The 24636-nt window shown below is 38.6% G+C and overlaps 1 protein-coding gene across 12 annotated transcripts in view; it reads left to right on the forward strand.

Annotated features, from left to right (window-relative positions):
• CEP350 (centrosomal protein 350) overlaps positions 1–24636 on the forward strand; it is a 127901-nt gene that overhangs the window by 15938 nt on the left and 87327 nt on the right. For 6 of the 12 annotated variants that reach the window (XM_066261260.1, XM_066261266.1, XM_066261270.1 and 3 more), the window contains exons 2-7: positions 4334–4419; positions 5342–5388; positions 8368–8482; positions 13026–13185; positions 17838–18460; positions 23175–23288. In XM_066261260.1, the coding sequence (XP_066117357.1) occupies positions 4347–4419; positions 5342–5388; positions 8368–8482; positions 13026–13185; positions 17838–18460; positions 23175–23288 (1132 nt within the window). In that variant the 5' untranslated portion in view covers positions 4334–4346. Of the gene's footprint in view, positions 1–2313; positions 2388–4332; positions 4420–5341; positions 5389–8332; positions 8483–13025; positions 13186–17837; positions 18461–23174; positions 23289–24636 lie in introns of those variants that run through there. The other 6 variants (XM_066261263.1, XM_066261265.1, XM_066261261.1 and 3 more) reach the window with 5 other exon arrangements.

Here is a 24636-nt window from a genome sequence, read left to right on the forward strand (position 1 = left end):
GAGAGATGAGAAGCATCAATTATTAGTTTTTCGTTGCACATTGTGACACCTTAGTTGTTCATTGATTGCTTTCTCATATGTGCCTTGACCGCGGACCTTCAGCAGACCGAGCAACCCCTTGCTGGAGCCAGCGACCTTGGGTTCAAGCTGGTGGGCTTTTTGCTCCAACCAGATGAGCGTGCGCTCAAGCTGGCGACCTCCAGGTCTTGAACCTGGGTCCTCTGCATCCCAGTCCGACGCTCTATCCACTGTGCCACTGCCTGGTCAGGCTAATTTCTAGTTCTGTCACTTATTAGCTGAATGACCTTGGAGTAGTTCTTTGGTCTGTTTGATACTGTTTCTTCATCAGTAAAACGGATATATGGATAGTTGCCTCATGGATTGTGACAGAGATTAGAAATAATATATGGAAAACAATACTGTCTTTGGCTTACAGAGAAGGAACACAGAAAATGATAGTTGTGAATATTAATTGCTTGCATGATCATCCCTGTAGTGTTAGAAGTCTGTAATTTTGGCTTCTAGTTTAAAGGGATTGTTGCTGTCAAATGTTCTGGAGCTTCAGGAGAGAGATTTTCTCAGATGATTTGGGGAATAGGATTAGTTCTCTCCACTGATATTTATCTTTATGGAATTAACTGTTTTCAGAGGCTTCAGACTTCCAAAAGTAGAATTGAAGTTAATCTCTTGGGATGTAGTTCTCAAAGCTGTTGTATTTGGGGATCTTTGTAGACCTTTAAACAAGCGAACTTGACTCAGAGGAACTGCTGAGCTAAAGCCAGCCCTGTAGACCTTTAAAAATTCTAGGTTTTTGCCTCTTCTGAGACCCACTGATTTAGAATCTCCTGTGGGTGGAGCCTCAGCATCACTGTTTAACATGTTCTCCAGGTGATTTTCCCAGAGCTGCTTGAGAAAGCAGACTCAGGAGATAAAAACTCTGCAGCTGCTTGGAGGAAGGCAGTGCGTGGCTACTGGGAAATTCCTTTGCAGTGGGAATGACTGGGAATGTATGTATGTATGGGTTATTTGGTAGAGAGTTTTCTTTATAGACTTAAAAACTAGCTACAGAAGTTAAGTGGGAGGGGGTGTTAACGGTTTCAAAGTATTGTTCTTTAAAAGATATTTAAATACAAAGGATGTTTTCTGTGTGGTCCTATTTGACATGGATTAAAACAATTAGATATAACTTAATGACTAAAGATGCATTTTGACAATACACTGGCATCAAAGACGTACTTTGTGCATTAACCTTAATATCAGTTCATGTCATGTACCCACATTTTAAAAAATAAGTGTGTTATATTATGTTTTAATAAATATATATTCAAATATATGTATATATGTGTGTGTATATATATATGTATGTATAGCATATCTCAGTGCGGTAAAGGTTTTTTTGAGTTATGAGAGAAATTTTATTATGTCATAGTTTTATTTATAAAGATTTCTAAACCTTTTTCAGATTTAGAAAAATCATAAACATTTATTATAAATATGAATAGTAGATATAAAATGGGGTAGTTAGAGGTGAGAAAGGGAGCAGAGGAAATCAGATAAGAGATTAATCAGGAAACAGGAAAACGTAAGAGGGAAAGTATTATAGAAGAACATAGGAGGTAAATGGGAAAAAGAAAAATAGACTGCTGATATTTGAAGAGACTATGCCAGATTTGTTTTTTAGGGGCTAGATATAAATGTTTCCCTCATTTTAAGCCCATTTTCTTCAGTGAGACTGGACTGAAGAGAGAGAGGACAGAAAGCATTAGGATCCCGCCGCCCCCTTTGGCTCACTTTTACCTGTAGGATTTTAAAGGTAATCGTGTGGTGTGGGGTTTTTTTTGTTTTTGTATTTTTCTGAAGTTGGAAATGGGGAGGCAGTCAGACAGACTCCCGCATGCGCCCGACCGGGATCCACCCGGCTCGCCCACCAGGGGGCGATGCTCTGCCCATCTGGGGCGGCGCTCTGTTGCAACCAGAGCCATTCTAGCAGCTGAGGCAGAGGCCACAGAGCCATCCTCAGCGCCTGGGCAGTCGCTGCTCCAATGGAGCCTTGGCTGCGGGAGAGGAAGAGAAAGAGAGGAAGGAGAGGGAGAGGGGTGGAGAAGCAGATGGGTGCCTCTCCTGTGTGCCCTGGCCGGGAGAACCCAGGATTCCTGCATGCCAGGCCGACGCTCTACCACTGAGCCAACCGGCCAGGGGAGGTGTGGGATTTAGGAGAAGGAAAACATGAGCTTTTTTGCTTGAATTAATCAAATATGATCTAGAACAGTGTGCCTACATTTCTATTTTCATTTATTTCAATTTCCATGTTAGGATTCTGGCTGCCTACTGTCCATGGGATACTGTGCACCTTGGAATCTTTGCTCCTGGATTTCAGTATAGATCAGGTAGAGATCAAGTCTGTTGAGGACAATCACTCTGGGACATCATCATACTTCCAGAATAAGGGAACCTGATTGCTAACAAATGCAGAATTCCTTTTTTTGTGTGTGTGGCAGAGACAGAGAGAGTCAGAGAGAGGGACAGACAGACAGGAAGGGAGAGAGATGAGAAACATCAATTCTTCGTTGCGGCTCCTTAGTTCATTGATTGCTTTCTCATATGTGCCTTGACTGGGGCTACAGCAGACTGAGTGACCCCTTGCTCAAGTTAACAACCTTGGGCTCAAGCTGGTGAACCTTGCTCAAACCAGATGATCCTGTGCTCAAGCTGGCAACCTCAGGGTCTCGAACCTGGGTCCTCCACATCCCAGTTGGACGCTCTATCCACTGCACCACCTCCTGGTCAGGCCAAACGCAGAATTCTTAACAAGGTCGATGTGTTTGCCAAGTTGTAGCCTGGTAGTTAGCAGTATTACCCTTTAGTAATTCCTGCACAGAAGCAGTTTAGCTAGGGCCACACCATTACCCTTGAAGAAGCACTCAGATTTTTTTGTGAGGTTGAAGCCATGGGTCTGGCAGTTAATCTTTGCTCTGGGTGAGTAGCTGGGAGAAATGTCTTCTCTTTTTCTCAGTAGTTTCTGCTGCTCAATGAATCTAGATTGCAGTGTTTTATTGTTCCAGTTTAACTGCTCATTACCTAGCTCATGTCTGGAGAGTGAATAAATGAATCTTCACTGTAGTCTATTCATAGTTCTTGTACTGTATTTTTGGCTTAATGTAGTAAGGCTTTTACTTGGTTATAGTTAGAGCACTGGCATTCTCTTTTTCTCTAGTCTTCTGATGCATTTCACATTGATGATGTGCTTTTATCAGGTGACTCCCATTGTTTCCATGGCATCATACATTAGCTTATTGTATGGCCACCTGTAGCCCTCTTTTTTCCTCTGTTATTGCCAGCAAGGGCAATTACGCTTTTTGTTTGTTTTGTAATTTTATCATAAATTCTTACAGGCTGCTTGCAGATTAATATAGGATTCCATTTCCCTGTTTCCCCCCCTGGTTTATGGACCTAGTGGTGTATGTTGTGTTCCTCTTCCTTTTTCTATGAGTAGTTTTCCAGCCTGGCTTTTTTTTTTTTTTTCCAGCCTGGCTTTTTAACCACCTCTTCTGTTTCTTTGATCATGTGTTTTGTCACTTTTATTGATTGACCCCACTCCCATTCCTATTCTTCCTTTCATGAGCCACCCTGCCTTTGATTCTTCTTTATTCTTTTCTGTTTAAGTTGAGATCCCAGCAACTTCCAACACCACCATTTGTTTATCTGTTCATTGAAGGACTCTGTTGATATGAAGATGAATGAGAAGACATAGTCCTTAAGGACAACCTTGTGAGGACACTGAAACATTACATGGTGTTTGTAACTTTATTATATAATCATCACATTATATATTAACTATTTGTTTATCTGTGTCTCTTCCATTAGATTGTGAAGGTTAAGTGTTCAACTAATGTTTATTGAATAAAGGAATGAATGAATGATGGTGTATGTGTGTGATGATGATAAAGGCTATAAAAAGTTAATAGAATGCTATGGGAAACAGATGAAGTAGTAATTCTGTTAAAGTGGTTAGAAAAGGTATTTTATGAATTAAAATTTATACTTTAAAGAATTAGCTTGACAGATTAGATTCTCTTCTTTCTGTGAAGAGACTTCTTTCATTGTACTTTTTCCACAATAATTTTTTTCTATTTTATAGAAAGTGATTTTTATACATTATATTATTCTTACATAAAAAACAGACCTACTTAGATATTAGAATATCAGGAATGCTTAAGATGGTATAAAGATAACAAAATTCTTTTCTGACTTTAGTGAAAGGCTGGGTAAGTCAGGGCATTTTCTTGACTCATATGTAATGTGATGCTCAGTGGATGCTCTGGTGTGATTGCAGGTAAATTGGCAGGATGAGGAGCAGCAAAGCAAAAGAGGTGCCTTTACCAAACCCAAGGAGCTCTCAAAGCAGGGACCCTGTTCAAGGTAGGATTCGTTGTTTGTAAACTGAACTTAATCCCTTGTTTAGGTCGTTTGTATAAAATTCTGGGCTAATCAGTAGATGAAAATTATACATATGCTTTGATTATAAAAGGGAATATATAATTTTAAAAATTCAATTTTGTTTTAAAAAATACAATGTCCTTCACCTTCAAAGACATCCTAAAGTAAAAGAAAAAAAAATCCTTTTTGAAAAAGAATCAGTATATGTAAAATTAGTTTTATTTTCTGAGAAATTCTAACTTAATGTCAATAAATAGTATTATATAGCTCTTAATATAGTTATAGATCTATAGTGCACAGATAATGAAAATAATAGTCTCATTGAACTCTTTAATGATGCTTTGGGATAACCTTAATTTAGAGCGTAATGTTTTTTTGAGGGACATTGACAAACTGGAGTATATGTGGAGGAAGATAATTGGGTTTGTGAGGGATTTGGAAATTATGTCACATAAGAAGCGTTTGGAGGAAATGAAAATATCCTAGAGATGGATGAACTTGGGAAATATGCGGCCTTATGCCATTCGAAGGGCTGTTATATGAAAGACTAAATATAAATAGATTTTACCTTTGTTTCTGCTGGTAGATTGATGTCTAGAGTAGTTTCCTAATCTTTACACATTATAATGTGAAATACCATACAGTGTAGGTGTAGGTTAGTCCAGCTGTCCTAAGGAGTAATGGGACCAGTGTCAAATACCACTTTGAACCACATGGTGGGAAGCTCAACTTTATTGGATGAGAGAAGAACCATGCTTGGCTCAGCATAATAACAGCACTTGCTGAGGAATATTTCTGCCTAAAAAAGGAGTTCTCAAACTTTTGTGTGCGTTTGGGAGCTTATGAAAATTCAGAGTCCGTGGTTAACTGCAGAGATTCTGAGTAAATATCAAATGTTCCCCAGCAGATTTAACCACATCGTGGCATGCACTTTCTCAGACCAAGGCTGCTGTAAGTATTTCCATTTATTTCTTTCTGGTTTAAAATTGATTACTTGTTATGATTGAAGGAATTTAAATTTTTTTCTATAGTGGTTTTTGGTAGAAAAATAAAGTTAATATTTTGGTAAGAAGTTATATACCATATCATATATTAACAAAATGAACATTAATGACAACTATTAAATAACAAAAGAATAGTCAAGATACTTTAGGTATAAGGAACATTAACACTATGACATGAAATATTTTTCTGAAGCTGGAAACGGAGAGACAGTCAGACAGACTCCCGCATGCGCCCGACTGGGATCCACCCGGCACGCCCACCAGGGGCCACGCTCTGCCCACCAGGGGGCGATGCTCTGCCCCTCCGGGGCGTCGCTCTGCCGCAACCAGAGCCACTCTAGTGCCTGGGGCAAAGGCCAAGGAGCCATCCCCAGCACCGGGGTCATCTTTGCTCCAATGGAGCCTTGGCTGCGGGAGGGGAAGAGAGAGACAGAGAGGAAGGAGGTGGGGGGGAGAAGCAAATGGGCGCTTCTCCTATGACCGGGTGGATCCCGGTCAGGCGCATGCGGGAGTCTGACTGTCTCTCCCCGTTTCCAGCTTCAGAAAAAATACAAAAAAAAAAAAAAATTTGTGCTGTTTATTATCTTTTATTAAATTTGCCAATTTGGTATGAAGATTTAAAACAAGAAATGCATTTGGGAAGGTGAGGCAATATATCTGTGTAGAAGGCTCAGACTCAGGAAGGGGAAGGAACAGCTACTTCTTGAATGGACTGTGAGTTCCCTCTTCTTTTTGGTGGCAGTAATAGACAGTTTCAGCACTCCTAGAGAGTGACTGTGGACCCTCATTGTCCTGTGTGTTCTGTTTAGTCTTGTCAGGAGTTTCAGAATCCAGATGTGGCAGGTGATGCAGACTGCCTTTGAAGAGAGACTCTTTCCCTTTTCTCTTCTTTTTCATTTGCTCTCTGAGCACATTACTCTTCTAATAAATCCATTTTGTTTTCTTTTGTATCCTACTTGGATTTGAATCACCTATTTCTTTGTTGTTTGAACATGGTATTTTCTGTCTCCTAATCTTTTGAACTGGTTTGCAAATCACTCTAGAAAAGTACTGTAACCTAGATTTGGTCATAATGCAGAGTTAACTTTTGACCCCATAAACAGCAGTATATCTTCTCTCTCCTCTACATATGTAATTAAGAATAGTTTCTATACCCCAATTTAATTTAGAGCTAAACTAATTTAGAGCTGAACTTTTAGTTTGTCAAAATGATTGGGTGTTTTTAAAGAATTTTTAAGGATGATAAGGGGCTCATAATACATATACATAGGGGAAGGAGAGCCTGATTCAGAACTATTACAGGATTAATTCAATTTTGTGAGCACATTGTACTGCAGAAATGCAAAAAGAGGTAAGTCAGAATTTTATACAAAGTTTTTTATATCTCTGCTGGGATTTTGATGATTTTAACTTTGTATTTTATACCTCTTGTGTTTTCTTTTTCAGGAAGAGAGAGAGAGTGTGTGTCTGTGTGTGTGTGTGAGAGAGAGAGAGAGATAGAGAGAGAGAGAGAGAGAGAGAAGGTGAGGGGAGAGGTGGAGAAGCAGATGGTTGCTTCTCCTGTGTGCCCTGACTGGGAATCAAACCAGGGACAGCCACACACTGGGCCAATTCTTTATCACTGAGCTAATTGGCCAGGGCCTATATTTTTTATTTTTTATTGAGAGACAGAGGACTGGAGAGAGAGGGAAAGAGAGCAAGAGAGAAGCATTTACTTCTGGCCAGGGCAGAAAATGCTTTTTAAAATCATTGAGAATATTGGTGGTTATACAAAAAGTATAACCATACAAAGATTTGTATGATGAATTATATGGAAACCTGAATTCTGTCTTTATTGTGAAACTTACTGTACAGACATAAGACTATAAAAAGTTGTGACTATTTGAATAATCCTAAATGTTAGTCTAGCTAAATTGTTCTTTCCTCATTTTTGCTTATAAAATGTACAAGATATATACATAATGATAGGCAGCATATAATGTCAGAAAATTTTTACTACTTTAAAAATACTCAGTTAAGCCTGGCTTGTGGTGATGCAGTGGATAAAGTGGCTACCTGTAACGGTAAGGTCACCGGTTCAAAACCCCAGGGTTGCCTAGTCAAGGGACATATGGGAGTTGATGCTTCCTCCTCCTCTTCCCCTTTCTCTCTCTCCTTTCTCTCCCTTCTCTCTCTCTCTCTCTCTCTCTCTTCTCTAAATGAATAAATAAAACCTTTAAAAAATACTCAATTAAAATATAGGTCAAGGCCCTGGCGGGTTGGCTCAGCGGTAGAGCGTCGGCCTGGCGTGCAGGAGTCCCGGGTTCAATTCCCGGCTAGGGCACACAGGAGAAGCGCCCATCTGCTTCTCCGCCCCTCCCCCTCTCCTTCCTCTGTCTCTCTCTTCTCCTCCCGCAGCCAAGGCTCCATTGGAGCAAAGATGGCCCGGGCGCTGAGGATGGCTCTGTGGCCTCTGCCTCAGGCGCTAGAATGGCCCTGGATGCAACAGAGCGACGCCCCAGAGGGGCAGAACATCGCCCCCTGGTGAGCATGCCGGGTGGATCCCAGTCGAGCGCATGCGGGAGTCTGTCTGACTGCCTCCCTGTTTCCAGCTTCGGAAAAATGAAAAAAAAAAAAAAAAAAAAAATATATATATATATATATATATATATATATATATGTCAAGACAAAAGGAAACACTTTGACATTCTTCAGACTTTTGATTTTCTCTAAATTTTGGCAGCATTGTTCCAGTTATTAGTACTGCTGAAATAGTAAATAATGAAAAAAAGCCTGTTTTTTTTTCTTCATTAAATAAAATATTTCTGAGTTTTTTTCCTGCTTTGGATAAAGGTATTGGACAATATACTTTTAAATGGTAATGTGAATCATTAATAGCTGTTTATTTACAGAATTAACCTATTTGTTTGATGGTGTTTAACTTCAGCTGAGACACATTGAAAACAAATTAGAAGTCACCCCTACAAGTACAGCTGTGTTTGATTCTGTCATGGATACCAAGAAATGTTCTGCAGGTTCTACCCGAAAAATAAGTAGAAAAGGTATGTCTGGTGTTACTTTCAAAGATCTGAATATATTCAATGTAAATTTTTTATGTTGGTTTGTTTCTGTTTAATTTCCCTTACAGTCCATGTGTTTGCTTGCTCTTGTCAGATGACACCTCATCAGCCTCTAGGTTTTTTCCTTTGGTACTGAGTAGTATAGTACGTGGCAGCCCCAGATTCAGTGGCCATGGGGAATGTTTTCTTCATTTTTTAATTTGGGGCTTTAGTGCCACTGAACCACCGGTGACAGTGAATTTTCATTTGTTTTTAGTGGAGAGAATTTGATATTGAGCCTTTGGGGTTACATACTGCATACAAAAATTAGGGAATTTTTTTTTTGTTTGTTTTTTTGTTTTTGTTTTTACAGAGACAGAGAGTGAGTCAGAGAGAAGGATAGACAGGGACAGACAGACAGGAACGGAGAGAGATGAGAAGCATCAATCATTAGTTTTTCATTGCGCATTGCAACACCTTAGTTGTTCATTGATTGCTTTCTCATATGTGCCTTGACTGCGGGCCTTCAGCAGACCGAGTAACCCCTTGCTGGAGCCAGCGACCTTGGGTTCAAGCTGGTGGGCTTTTGCTCAAACCAGATGAGCCCGCACTCAAGCTGGTGACCTCGGGGTCTTGAGCCTGGGTCTTCCACATCCCGGTCCGATGCTCTATCCACTGCGCCACTGCCTGGTCAGGCAAAAATTAGGGAATATTTTATTGTTTCATATTTATTTTGAAATATTCCCTAATTTTTGTGAGCAGTATATATGTCTTTTTTTACTTTTTTAATTTATAGGTTTTTATATCACTTTGAAATTTAGTTGGCTTAATAAGATTTCTATTTTTTGGTAGCATTTAAAATTATAAATGGAATATCTATCTTCTAGATCCTATCATAAATTAATACAATGCCAGTATTTTCTTTGTTTACCTTTGATTTATTTAATTCTGTGATTTCTTAATTAGTGGGTTAAAACCTGCAGGCTAGCTAGTACTTTCCACAGAAACTTAGATTTTTTTTTTAAACTTGTGATTCTCTTGGGTTTTATCTGATATATTTTTTTAAGTGAAAGCTATTGACAAAAAAGAGTTTTCTGTGTTGAATTTTATTTTGCATTGTTTGCACAGAATATACAGTGGTACCTTGAGATACAAGTTTAATTCATTCTGTAACCAAGCTCGTAAGTCAGTCAACTTGTATATCAAACAAATTTCTCCCATTTAAAATAACTGAAATAGATTTAATCCATTCCAGCCCTGTGAAACATCCCCAAACCATCCTAAATTATGAAAAAAGACGTTTTTAATTAAGAAACGCACATGTATACTTTACCAATGCATAACAAACTATATGAAATAAAAGAAAAAACTTATTTAGTACTGTATTCTTACCTTGGAGACAGACTAGTACGGCTAACGGAGGTGAATGGCGGAGGAGGAGGGAGGAAGGAAGGGATGCAGGCACTGTAGTCACGTAAACTAAAACTGCACTTTCTTAACACTAAATGTAAACTAAAACTGCATTTTCTTTACTTTAAACAAAACTAAAACTGCACTTTCTTTACTTAAAATAAAACCACAAAACTTAATTATAAAAATTGCACTTTCTTAACTTTATAACCTAAGCTTAACATTACGTGTTTTTCATTTAATCATCACCTGTTTTTGCCTTTTTGGACTTTCACTTGCAGGACTTTTGAATAAAAATCTCTCCAGCCTGACCAGGTGGTGGCGCAGTGGTTAGAGTGTCGGACTGGGATACTGAGGACCCAGGTTCGAGACCTCGAGGTCGCCAGCTTGAGTGCGGGCTATCTGGCTTGAGCAAGGCTCACCAGCTTGGACCCAAGGTCGCTGGCTCAAGCAAGGGGTTACTTGGTCTGCTGAAGGCCCACGGTCAAGGCATATATGAGAAAGCAACCAATGAACAACTAAGGTGTTGCAATAAAAAACTAATGATTGATGCTTCTCATCTCTCTCTGTTCCTGTCTGTCTGTCCCTATCTATTCCTCTCTCTGACTCTGTTTCTGTAAAAAAAAAAGAAAAATCCAAAGAGGTTTACTTTTGCCTGCCTTTTAAAATGTTACGGAAATGTGACAAACAAGTGTCATTAAATGTGCTGAAGCAGGACCAGTTGAAACTTTTTTCTGGGTGTTTCTTTTCAATGAAACTTGAAAGCTTCTCCCACATTGCCAGCATCTCTTTTAATTTCACTTGTAGAAATCACTTCCTCCGACTCTACCTCCTCCTCACTACTAATCTCTTGCAGAAGCTCTGTATGCTGCATCATCTGTAGCTCCTTCAACTCCTCAGTTGAGAGTTCCTCCTCATGCTCCTCGACAGGCTTGGTTACGTCACCCTCATCTACCTCCAGACCCATTGACTTTCTGAGGGACACAATCTCTAATGCTTCTATGTCAGTCTCAGTCTCAGTCTTTGGTTCAAATCCTTCGAAGTCCCTGTCTGCAACAACATCAGGCCATAACTTTTTCCATGCCGAGTTCAAGGTTCTTCTTATAACCTCTTGCCGTGCCAAGTCAATAATGCATAAACATATCACAATGTTGTAGTGATCTTTCCAAAACTCTCGAAGTGTTAGAATTATATTCTCAGTCAGTTACCTCAAAGCAGTGGTGGAACAAGTGCTTTGTGTAAAGCTTTTTAAAGTTGGGAATGACCTGCTGATCCATAGGTTGCAAGATTGAAGTTGTGTTGGGTGGGAGGTAGAGGACTTTCATGAATTTGAACTCATTGAGAATGTCATCTTCAGGACCAGGCGGGTGGGCTGGAGCATTTTCAAGGATTAGTGATGCTTTCATCAGGAGTTCATTTTCTTGAAGATATTTCTTCACTGCAGGACCAAAGACGAGATTTACTCATTCAATAAAAAACTGCCGCGTAACCCATGCCCTAGCATTGTTGCGCCACATAACCTGCAGTTTTTCTTTAAGAATCTTGTGAGTCTTAAGGGGTTGAGGATTTTTGGAATGATACACTAGCAGTGGCTTTACTTTACAGTCACTGCTAGTATTTGCACACAATGCAAGGGTCCCACAGTCCTTCATGGGTTTGTGGCCTGGCAGCTTCTTCTCCTCTGCAATGAAAGTCCTCCAGGGCATTTTTTCCCAAAACAATCCTGTTTCGTCACAGTTGAACACTTGTTGGGGGATGTAGCCTTCCTTTGCAATAAGCGCAGTAAAATGTGTGATGTACTCCTCAGCTGCCTTAACATCAGCACTCGCAGCTTCACCATGCCTCACCACCAAGTGGATGCCAGATCTCTTGAAATTTTCAAACCAGCCGTGACTTGCCTTAAATGTATTTTCTGATGCCTCTTTTGAGGTTGATGGTTCTTTCTTCTTCAAGTCGCCATAAATAATACGTGCCTTTTTACATATTACAGTCTCTATCACTGTATCTCCTGCCAGCTCTTTCTCTTTCACCCACACAAGCAGAAGCTGCTCCATTTCTTCATGGATATTTATCCTTCATAGGGACAGAATTGTAGTTCCTTTCACTGGGTTTGCGTTTGATGGCATCCTTTTGTTTAAGGATGGTACAAATTGTAGATGTATTGCGGTTGTACAGCCTTGCCAGTTCCATCACTTGTACACCATGCTCATGTTTTTCTATTACTTTTTTTTTTTTTTGTATTTTTCTGAAGTTGGAAACGGGGAAGCAGTCAGACAGACTCCCGCATGCGCCCGACCTGGATCCACCCGGCATGCCCACCAGGGGGTGATGCTCTGCCCATCTGGGGCGTTGCTCTGTTGCAACCAGAGCCATTCTAGCGCCTGAGGCAGAGGCCATGGAGCTATCCTCAGTGCCTGGGCCAACTTTGCTCCAGTGGAGCCTTGGCTGCAGGATGGGAAGAGAGAGACAGAGAGGAAGGAGAGGGGGAGGGGTAGAGAAGCAGATGGGCGCTTCTCCTGTGTGCCCTGGCTGGAATCGAACCGGGACTCCTGCACACCAGGCCACTGAGCCAACTGGCCAGGGCCTTTCTATTACTTCTTGCTTTCTTCTATCGACATCATTCTCTTCTTCTTCTCACCACGGTCCTTTATACTCACTTTCTTCGGCCCCATGATAGCACACAAAAAAAATTAGTAAAAAATGCAAAAATGATGCAAGAATGAGTACAGCACACAAGATTCGACTTGATTCTGCAGGTAACACATGAGAAAGAATGAGATGCTGATGTTGTGCTGCAGATACTGGACCCGTGTGCCAACATGCCAACTACCGGCAGCTTCCTGAATCACAACATGTATCTTGGAATTTTGCTCGGATCTTGAACAAAAGTACAGACCGAGTCACAGCTCGTATCTTAAAAAATTTGTATGTTGGTCTGCTTGTATCCCAAGGTACCACTGTAATCTATAGTTATGTAATAATTTAAATAATCTGAATATTTTTCATCTACTTATATAATATCCTACTATAGATGCCAGAAATAGTAGATACCTAAGTATTTTCTTAGATCCTTACCAAATTTGAGAGTCATATTTTATATCATATGTTCTCACAGATTTTTTTCCTTTTCTTTAAGATGGTAGATACCTGGATGATTCTTGGCTTAATGCTCCAGCCTCCAAATCTTCTAAATCACGGAAAGAGAAATCTCGCAGTCCTCTCAGAGTTACCACCTTGGAGAGTAATGTAAAGAAAAGTAATCGTGTTGAGTTCCGTGAACCTTTGGCTTCTTACAGGTTAGTGGATTTTTTGTTTCTGTTTTTTAAGTTATCAAATAGGACTAGTCTGTAATGTTTATAGTAAGATTATAGTTTATTTTCTGAGTTTTTCATAGCACTCTGGCTCTGGTATTATTATTTTCATTTTTCAAAAAAAATTAAGCAAACATCTTTTATATTACAAAATACTGACTTTCTACTTTTACTGAGTAAATACTGGGAAGGGAAGAAGTAATAATATTTGCTCCAGGTCACTATCACCATTGCAATAAGTATATTTCCTACAGACAAATTACTCAGGAAATGTGGCTCCCCACCCCTCTACTATCTCAGATTGGATGTTCTATCTAATGGACTTTGTATAGTTTAGTTTTCTTCTTCTCCTTTTTTTTTTTTAAATAGCATTAATCAGTTACCTAAAATTTCTTCTTGAGAACATGGGATGGTTTATTGTTTTACCTTTTGCCAGTGACTCCTTTCAGCAACTTATTTAGTCAGATGGTCAAGTTTGATATATGAATTTTGATAGTATGGATAATACAAAATGCTTTGTGGTTTTGGTTAGCTGATTATTAAGGATATTGAACAGATAAAATAATCAAATTTTGTATTTAAGGGTTCTTTTGTTAGCTATATGTGTGTGTGCTCTTAATATAGCAAGTAATAATTAATAAATACTGTTTAATACAACCATTTAAAAAGTTTCAAAGTGTCAATAAACCATGGAGTTTCATGATGGTGCTTGATAGTACTGGGTATATATTTGAACTCTTAAATTTGAGAGAAAGAATTTGGGAGATGGAAGGGAATTATGAGTTCAATTTTCAGTATCTTTAATTTGATGTAGTTTTGAAATATGTGTTCAGTAGACATTTGAAAATTTTGGTAGGAATGTGTGTGAAAAGATCGGACTGGGATTTAAATTTGGGCATTGTCACTATGTTGTAGTGATCAAAATGGTGAAAAAAACCTTAATTTGGGTAAAACTTAATAGTTTAGAAAAAAGAGAGGTTGAAAAAAGAGTTCAGAATCTTATTTTCTTTTTTTTTAAAGAATGGGGGGGAAGCAGGAGAGAGAGAGAGAGAGAGAGAGAAAGAGAAAGAGAAGCATTAACTCAGTTCCACTTAGGTGTGTGCCCATTGATTGCTTCTCATAGGTGCCCTGATTAGGGCTTGAACTAGCAACTTTGGACAATGCTCTATCCACTGTGACACTGGCTAGGGCCCTACTCTTTATATATATTCTAATGTTTTTCCTGCTAAGAATACTACCTAGTATTTAAAATTGTGTAAATTATTCATCTAAATTAAATAAAATTAAACTAAAATAAAATACCACCTGACCTGTGGTGGCTCAATGGGATAAAGTATCGACCTGGAACACTGAGGTTGCCGGTTCGAAACCTTGGGCTTGCCTGGTCAAGGCATATATGGGAGTTGATGCTTCCTGCTCCTCCCCCTTCTCTCTCTCTCTCTCCCCTCTCTCTAAAAATCAATAAATAAAAAATATTTTTTAAAAAATTAAAAATTTAAAAAAAATTAAAATACCTATATAAGTATGAATAAAATGCTCTTTACCTGGCAACTCCGTTCATCACTTCAGACTCATCTTTTATCACCTTCCGTATGAAGCATTGCAAGATCTGATTCTACCCAACTCCATAACCCTTCTTCTCTGCTACTATAATACTATATAACTTCTTTTATTTTTTATTTTATTTTATTTTATTTTAATTTAGTGACAGAAAGAGAGATAGGGACAGACAGGAAGGGAGAGAGAAGAGAAGCATCTTTGTTGCGGTACCTTAATTGTTCATTGATTGCTTTCTCATATGTGCCTTGACCAGGGGGCTACAGCAGACTGAGTGACCCCTTGCTTGAGCCAGCGACCTTGGGCTCAAGCCAGCAACCTTGGGCTCAAGCTGGTGAGTCTTGCTCAAACCAGATGAACCCTCACTTAAGCTGGTGACCTCAGGGGTTCTCTGCATCCCAGTCCAGTGCTCTATCCACTGTGCCACTGCCTGGTCAGGCTATTTAAATTTAATTTTATTATTATTTATTTTATTTTATTTTATTTTTTGAACAGAGACAGAGTCAGAGAGAGGAACAGATAAGGATAGACAGGCAGGAAGGGAGATGAGAAGCATTAATTCTTTATTGTGGCACCCTAGTTGTTCATTGACTACTTTCTTGTATGTGCCTTGAGTGGGGTGCTACAGCAGAGCGAGGGACCCCTTGATCAAGACAGCGACCTTGGGCTCAAGCCAGTGACCTTGGGCTTCAAGCCAGTGACCATGGGGTCATGTCTATGATCCCATGCTCAAGCCAGCGACCCTGTGCTCAAGCAGGATGAGCCCGCACTCAAGCTGGGTGACCTTGAGGTTTCGAACCTGGGCCCTCTGCATCCCAGTCCAATGCTTTATCCACTGTGCCACTGCCTGGTCAGGCTTATTATTACTTTTTTTGGGAGGGGAGAGGAGGGAAGATAGAGAGACAGACTCCCACACGTGCCCCAACAGTGATCCACTTGGCAACCCCATCTGAGGCTGATGCTCAAGACCAAGCTATTTTTAATGCCTGAGACTGATGCGCTCCAGCTAAGCTATCCTCAGTGCCCAGGGCTGATGCTCAAACCATTTGAGCCACTGATTGCAGGAGGAGAAAAGAGAGAGAAGGGGAGGGAAGCCAATGGTTGCTTCTCCTGTTTGCCCTGGCCTAGAACATCCATACCTGGGCCAGTGCTCTATCCACTGAGCCACTGGCCAGGGCCTGAATAACTTCCTTTATTAGAGCATTTTTATATTGCATTATGTTTTGATTTCATATCTACCTATTGCATTAGTTTATATAAGGCTGTAAGTCTATCTTATCCTCAAAGCACCATTGTAATGCCTGTCATTTACTAACTATTACATAAATATTTTGCCCAACACTTGATTATGAAAACTTTCTGCCTTTTTTGCCTTTTTTTTTTTTTTTTTTTTTACAGAGACAGAGAAAGAGTCAGAGAGAGGTATAGACAGGGATAGACAGACAGGAATGGAGAGATGAGAAGCATCAATCATTAGTTTTTCGTTGCGCGTTGCAACACCTTAGTTGTTCAATGATTGCTTTCTCATATGTGCCTTGACCGTGGGTCTTCAGCAGACTGAGTAACCCCTTGCTCGAGCCAGTGACCTTGGGTCCAAGCTGGTGAGCTTTGCTCAAACCAGATGAGCCCGCGCTCAAGCTGGTGACCTTGGGGTCTCAAACCTGGGTCCTCTGCATCCCAGTCCAACGCTCTATTTACTGCGCCACTGCCTGGCCAGGCGAAAACTTTCATATTTACAGAAATGTTGAAAGAATTATCCAGTGAACACCCTTATATGTATTTAGCAAATATTTAGTGAGTGAATGAATTCTTTTTTATCTCCCTCCTTTTTTCCTTTCAATGTCCTTCCCTTTTCTAAGATAGAGGCATGATATGTAATATGTCTTGTTATGCTTTATTTTATTATCTACATGCACTAATTTTGTATCTTTTGAATTCATATGTAATTAGCATTCTAGCATATCACAATTTGGACTAGCCACATTTCAAGTGCTCAGCAGCCACATGAGGCTAAATCTACTCATTCAGACATTGCAGGCCCAGGTTGTTGTTATGCTTTTATAATTTTGTTGAGTGTTTTTTCATGACTCATGTACTCTTCTTACTGCTGAGGCCTTTTTGTCTTCATTTACCTCCCTTGTAATAAACTGCTTCTGTTCCTAAAATATAACTTATTGTAATGATGTATAAAATAGAAATAGTCTCTGAAGGAAGACTTTTGCTAGTGTTTTTATTAATAGAGAATATGGACTTTGTCTTTTTGTTTTGTTTTTTAGATTTTATTTACTGAGTTTAGAATTGGGGAGAGAGATAGAGAGAGGGGGAGAAAAAGAGGGAGGGAGAAAAGGGGGAGAGAAAGGGGGAGGAGCAGGAAGCATCAATTTCCATATGTGTCTTGATCAGGCAAGCCCAGGGTTTCAAACCAGCGACCTCAGCATTCCAGGTTGTCACTTTATCCATTGCGCCACCACAGGTCAGGCCAGAATATGGAATTTGTGATGTGTACTTTGGCTATGTCTAGGCTTTTTGCTTACACTAGAGTTTCTAGATATGCTTTACATAGTTTGAAGCTGCCAAAAAAGTGGTCAGTGGTGTAGAGGTTTGACTTTACTAACCACAATTATTTGAAGGAAAATATTTATTGTACTTTTATTTCTGCTCCCAATCTATTTGTTAATTAGGTACATTATTTGGATGTTATACGTATGAAATGCCAGTATTTGAGAACTTTTTTTTCCTAGTACTTAAGATTTCATAAAGGAGTAAAATACACATTTTGTTAAAAGGTGTCAAGTGAATGTTCAAAATCAGATTGTAATCCTGTTTTCTGGAATTCTTAAGGAAATCTCTGTATACATTTTTTAAAATTTTTCTTATTTTATAATATGCAGATTCTGATTTAGAACTTTATAGAGGGGTCGTTGAATCTTAATATTATTAATGGTTATTTATTAGTTTTAACTTTCTGGAATTTGTGGGGGTTTTTTTGGTCTCCAAATTTTAACTTAGACTTCTCGATTTGTAAGACTGGTTTCAGTTTTTGTACTTTTTATTTAAAACTTATTATTTTTTAATAATAGGGAAATTCGTGGCACATCTTCCAACATAAGTCCCAGCCCTTTAGAGTCAAAGCATGTATATTGTGTGGATGTAAATGAAGAAAAGTCTGAGAATGGGAACCGGATGGTAAGCAATCGAGAAGAGCGGAATATACATTGCTGTGATTTTGAGACTTCCCAATCATCTGTCATCAATGATACTGTTGTTAGGTTTTTAAATGATCGACCAGCAATTGATGCATTGCAGAATTCTGAGAGTTTGATTAAGATGGCAGCTCCTGTGAGAACTGAGGAAGAAAAGTCAAATAGAACAAAAGGAAATGAGAACAATTTGAAAGCTCCAGTCAGTAACGTGGCCCATGATATTGACCCAAAAGTGTTACGGCTAACTGACTCTTCTCCCTCTTCTACTAGTACTTCTAATTCCCAAAGATTAGATATTTTAAAGCGGCGACAACATGATGTCAGACTGGAAAAACTCAAAGAGCGAATTAGGAAACAGTGGGAACACTCAGAAGAAATAAATGCCCGGAGCCAGAACCTGGGTCATACTGACCACCCAGTAATGGTTGTTAATGTTGATAGCTCAGTGACAGCAAAAGTCAGGAAAGTGGCCACAGCACCACCTGCTCCAGCATACAGAGGTTTGTAATCAGTCTTTGTTCCTTTCTCTTTCTGCCTTCCTATCCCCATCACCCCATGATGTATTTGAGTAGAGATGATCTTTAGAACAGAGTCTGATTCTTAGATCAAACACAGAAGACATTAATCCAGGGCCCTGCAGGTGAAAAATGCAGTTCTCTGGACCTAACTCAGAATTTCTGAGGGTAGAGTCTAGAGTTAGAATATTTAATAAGTCCATCAGGACCACTATATGAACATTTAATAAGCTGAACCAAAGAGAGAATAAGGACTAGTACATTTTCAGAGATCTGAAAGAATATCTTTCTTATACTAACATTATATTTGGATTGTTATTCCGAGTTCTTTCAAAAGTATTAAAAGTTAATTCAGTCATTTTGAGTTCATATTTGGTTATAGAATATTTTGGCACTGACATTTGGTTCCTGCTTTTTAACTTTAAGTTTTAGTATTAGTGTTTTTTCCTCTGTTTAAGAAAACAAATATTTAAATCACATTTATACCAACATTGATAGATTTTTATTGAGAAAATGCTTTTCAGAGAGAATTCTTATTTTTAGCCAGCTCAAGTTTTTATATATTTATGGTTTTAAGGTGTTTGTATTTTTATGTACCTGAAATTATTTCCATAGGGTCATCATGTAATGTTTATAACAAAGAGTTAATTCATTGATCAGGTGAGTCTATGTTAGACTTTTGTCATGGAAACTTCTGCCATTATAACCTTTGTTTTGTAGGTATTTTTCCAAGTTCAGTTTTTCTAGATGTATGAAGATCAAAATATATATTGTCAAGATTTGTTTCTGTTAATTTTAAGTTATTAACAAATTGGGAATGATTTTTGCTGCAATTTATTTTGAATTTTCCTACTAAGTCTAATTTTTCTCTGACAGCTTTTGTAATTTTTTTTTTTTTAGAGACAGAGAGAGAGTCAGAGAGAGGGATAGACAGGGACGGACAGACAGGAATGGAGAGATGAGAAGCATCAATCATTAATTTTTCGTTGCGCATTGCAACACCTTAATTGTTCATTGATTGCCTTTTCATACGTGCCTTGACTGCGGGCCTTCAGCAGACCGAGTAACCCCTTTGCTCGAGCCAGCGACCTTGGGCTCAAGCTGGTGAGCTTTTACTCAAACCAGATGAGCCTTCGCTCAAGCTGGCAACCTTGGGATCTCAAACTTGGGTCTTCCGCATCCCAGTCCGATGCTCTATCCACTGCGCTACGGCACGGTCAGGCGCTTTTGTAATTTTTTCTAATTCTAAAGTATCTTTAGGCATTTTTATCTGCAAAACAAATTTTACTGTGTACACTTAGAGCAATGACCAGCTTTATTTTTTTGCTCGTTGTTTTGTTGATGATATTCATTGTGAATCAGATTTTTTTAAAAGGGGTAATTTAAGAAAAAAGGGGGGTAATTTATATTTTATTCTAGCTAATTTGTGATGAAATTGTGAGCAGTTCCTTTTAGAATGCTGAAAAAGAAAATATTCTGTTTGCCATGATTGGTGTAATGCATTATTAATAAAAATTCTTTTATATCCTTTTATTTAATTATTTACAGAAATCCAAAGTGACAGTTTCATTTGTTCAAATACATAATAAATTTAGTTGGTTCAAAAGTCAGAAGATAAAAAGGGTGGACTTTGAAAACCTCTCTGCTCTATCCACTTGGTCCCCTTTCTGGAGGTTACTGGGTTAACATTTGTGTATCCTTCCAGAGATATTTTTGCATACACAAAATATAAGAAAAAAAGAGAGTTAATTTCTTTTCTAATAAAGTTAGTATACAAGACCCATTCTAATCTTGGTATTTTATTATGTTTTTGTGGGCTTTATTTTTTTAAGGAAACATTGGAACTGTTTTGTGATTCTGCTTTAAAATTTGAAGTACTAAACACAAACAGTGTTTATATGATTATTTAAAAAAACTTTTTTTGAGAGGGAGACAGAGCGACAGATAGAGACAGACAGGAAGGAAGAGAGATGAGAAACATCAGTTTTTCATTGTAGCACTTTAGTTATTCATTGATTGCTTTCTCATATATGCCTTGATGGGGGTAGAGGGACTACAGCCAAGCCAGTGACCTTTTGTTCAAGCCAGCAACCTCAGGCTTCAAGCCAGTGACCTTTGGGTTCAAGCCAGCGACCATGGGGTCATGTCTATGATCCCATACTCAAGTGCGTCCCTGCGCTCAAGCTGGAGAGCCCGGGCTTAAGCCAGCGACCTCAGGGTTTCGAACCTAGGTCCTTTGTGTCCTAGGCTGATGCTCTATTCACTATGCCACTGCCCAGTCAGGTATATGGGATTCTTGTCTTATACTTAGTTGTTTGAATATCCTTTTCTTTGCTATGTAAATGCCCATGAAGGTTAGAGCCTACATAAGCCATCCTTATTTTATTTCAGGGCCTAGTATAGTTTGTTAAATATTAATAAGTGCACAGTACATTTTTTATTTAATAAATACAACTAGAAAGAGAAAAAATGGACAAAGAATGGAAATAAAGACTGGGGGACAGAAAGATAAACTGATGTAGATATTGAAAGCTTCTTGAAGTTAACTTCTAAGTAAAGACACAAACGTAAAGAAAAGCTCCCATGGAGCTAAGTAGTTCTTAAAGAGGAAAGGAGAAGCAATGACAGAGTTGATGCAGAGACGTGAGATGGTGGTGATGGTGAAGAGTTGTGGAGAGATAGAACCTTGCATGAAATTGCCTTATTTTCTTATTATAAGCTATAGTTTATAATAGGCAGAACACCATGTTTATAAAATTTTTCCTGATATATCGGCATAATTGTGTGCCCCTTGCCACAAATAAATGTCAGATGAAATTAAGTTTATGCTATTATACCCAAGAGCTGAATAGATTATTTGTTATCAGACATGTAATTAACCTACCAGTTCGTTTTTATGTAACATCTTTAAAGTGCTTTTACCAATTTTGACTCCAACTCATTCTTTATTTTGATATAATTTTACAAATATTTATTGGCTGCCAAGTTTTTGATAGGTTGAACCGTCTGAAAATATAAATCTTTGTCCTACTGTGGTTACCGTCCATATTTATCATTTTAGGTTTTTTTGTTTGTTTGTTTTGTGGCAGAGACAGAGAGTCAGAGAGAGGGACAGACAGACAGGAAGGGAGAGAGATGAGAAACATCAATTCCTCTTTGCGGGTCCTTAGTTGCTCATCGACCAATCTCCCACATGTGCCCTGACCTGGGGGCTACAGCAGACCGAGTAACTCCCCAATCGAGCCAGCGACCCTGGGCCCAAGCTGGTGAGCTTTTACTCAAACCAGATGAGCCCACGCTCAAGCTGGTGACCTCGGGGTCTCGAACCTGGGTCCTCCACATCCCAGTCTGACACTCTATCTACTGCGCCACCGCCTGGTCAGGCTCATTTTAGTATATATTTTGTAAAGTAACATTCTAGGTTCAGTGCATTTCTTAAAGGGTAATGATCAGTTTGAAATAAGAAGTCAGAACAGCAATTTCTAGGAAAAAGCATGTGTGTTAGGTTTTTTGAGAAATTGAATAGTATGTTTTAAAAGACCCATTTTTCACACTTTAGGTGCATTCTGCCTGTGTAGGCAGTTTGTTCATTAGTTCAGCCATGGGCAGAATCAGACAGATGTTAGCAATTAATGCCTGTCTACAAAGAAAGATTAAGTAGTGTAGTCTCTCTCTTAGTCTTGAGAAAAATAGTTTATATCTTTGAAATTTATAAAATGTGATTAGCATTTTTTACAATTTAGTGTTTTCCATTTTTATTCTTTTTGAACAAATGTATATTGCTCTATCTCATTAAGTCTACTCTTTCCAAATAATATTAGTGAACACATTGTGTGGTAGCCAGTTATGCATTTCTCTCTTAAAAGCTTATAAAGCTGCTCAGCATTATTAGTTATTAGGAAAATGCAAGTCAAAACCACAATTGAGGTACCATTTCACACCTACTAGGGTGACTAATAAAAAAGACAGACAATAGCAAGTGTTGGTGAGGGTGTGGAGAAATTGGAACCCTCATATGTTGATGGTGAGAGTGTAAAATGATACAACTATTTTAGAAAACTGTTTGGCAATCCCTCAAAAAGTTAAACATAGAATCATCGTATGACCCGACTATTCCACTACTAGTAACTAAGGGAATTGGAAACATATGTCCGCACAAAAACTTGTACACGAATGTTCAGAGCAACATTATTAATAATAGCCAAAAAACAGAAGCACCCCAAATGTCCATCAGCTGATGAATAGATAATAAATGTCAGTATGGCCACATAATGGAATATCATCCAATAATAAAAAGGACTAAAACTTTGATATATGTTGTACAGTGGATGAATATTGAAAACATTATGCTAAATGAAGAAGCCAGACACAAAAGGCCACATACTGTATGATTCTATTGATAGAAAATGTCCAGAATGAGCAAATCCATAAAGAAAGTAGATTAGCAGTTCCCAGGGAAAAACAGTACTGTGGGGCATGACTGCTAATGTGTACAGGGTTTTTTTCTGGGAGATGAAATGCTCTAGAATTAGATGGTAATAGTTGTATAACTTTGGAAATATACTACAGATCACTGAGTTGTACACTTTAAAAGAGTGAATTTTATAGTATGTTAATTATCTCATTAAAATAAAGAGTATAGCAAACAAAACATATAAAGCAAGTTTGACGAATGTTCTGTACTGTTGATATGTATTAGGCTTCAATCCTTCAGAGACCAAGATTCGGACACCTGATGGCAGAGTGTGGCAAGAGGCTGACTTCCAAAACATGAGCAGAGAACTCTACCAAGACTTAGCAATTCACTTTGCAGGTAAGAGTGGAGCTTTCTAGGATTTTGAGTGTTTTATCATGCATGCTGTCAACTTAGAATGCTTTTACATAAAATGATCACCAAGCTAACAATATTTCCCTTTCCTAACTACATGGTGTGCTAACGTAATGGTGGTTTTAGTCATAAGGCTCTCTTAGTCTCTAGGCTCTGTTCCAGGGTTAAAATTAGCAGACATGGCTGATGAGACAGAAACAAGGCTATTTTTAAACTGAGGGACTTCCAGAGTAGAGCTTGTCTGATTTGAAGAAAATACAGCAGTCTAGTAAAGTTTAGTTGAGATCTCTGAGATCTAAGAACTCTGAGATCTTTGAAAGATTCAGCAATTTGGCAGGCAGCAGATTAGAAGATACTAACATGAAGGCAAAATGCAGAAAGAAAGGGAAGGGAATAATGCTGGAGAATTGGAAATATGAGGAACTTCTGGAAGATCAGAAGAGAGAAGAGGGAAATAGGAAGGCTGTACTCGTAATGTTACTATGTATTGAACAGCTAGTATGATTTTGGATAAGATGCTGGGTACTTAGTATTCTGTATTGTTTACAGCTGTGGAAATAGAGGCTCAAAGGGTAATTCTCCCAAGGTTGCATAGAGCAGTTAAGAATTGAAGCCAATAGAAGGTGACAGAGGACAATCTGACTATGGGCGAGGGGTATGCAACATAATTTAATGACAAGATAACCTAGACATGTTTTCTTTGAATATATGTACCCTGATTTATTAATGTCATCCCATTAACATTAATAAAAATTTATTAAAAAAAAAAAAAAGAATTGAAGCCAAAGTGCAAAGCTGACTCTGACTGTAAAGCCTGAGATTTTTCTAGTAAGCTCCCAAAGAGATTCTTCTAATAAATTGTGTAGCATTAAGTGTTCTGTCTAGTTTCCCTACTATTGGAGCATGTATTCAGAAACTTTTTTTCTCCTGTGAAGACGCAGAATGTAATAAATAGGAGCAAAGACTTCGGAATCAGCTTAGAAGGGTTCAAGTTTGGGCTCTGCCACTTAGTAGTTGTGTATGTTCTCTGTGTTACAGAACCTTTCTTTCTTCCTTGGTTTTCTCATCTGTAAAGTAGGGGTAATAGCAGTATATCTCATAGGACAGTATCATTATGGACAGGTAGAATGCTGTGTGTCAGAGAACTCTTAAACAAGCTTGTCTGTACACTCTTATTAAGGCAGATGAACTCTGTGCTTCTGGCTAAGACCAACCCATACACAAATTTGCTCTTGTGTATTTAAGGACATAACTTAAGCCCTGTGTCCATCCTTCTTTCCTTCCTACCTTCCTTTCCTTTTTTAAAAAAAATTCTTCATTCATTTGAGAAAGA

This window comes from Saccopteryx bilineata, chromosome 2 (assembly GCF_036850765.1).
Source record: "Saccopteryx bilineata isolate mSacBil1 chromosome 2, mSacBil1_pri_phased_curated, whole genome shotgun sequence".
Lineage (NCBI taxonomy): Eukaryota > Metazoa > Chordata > Mammalia > Chiroptera > Emballonuridae > Saccopteryx > Saccopteryx bilineata.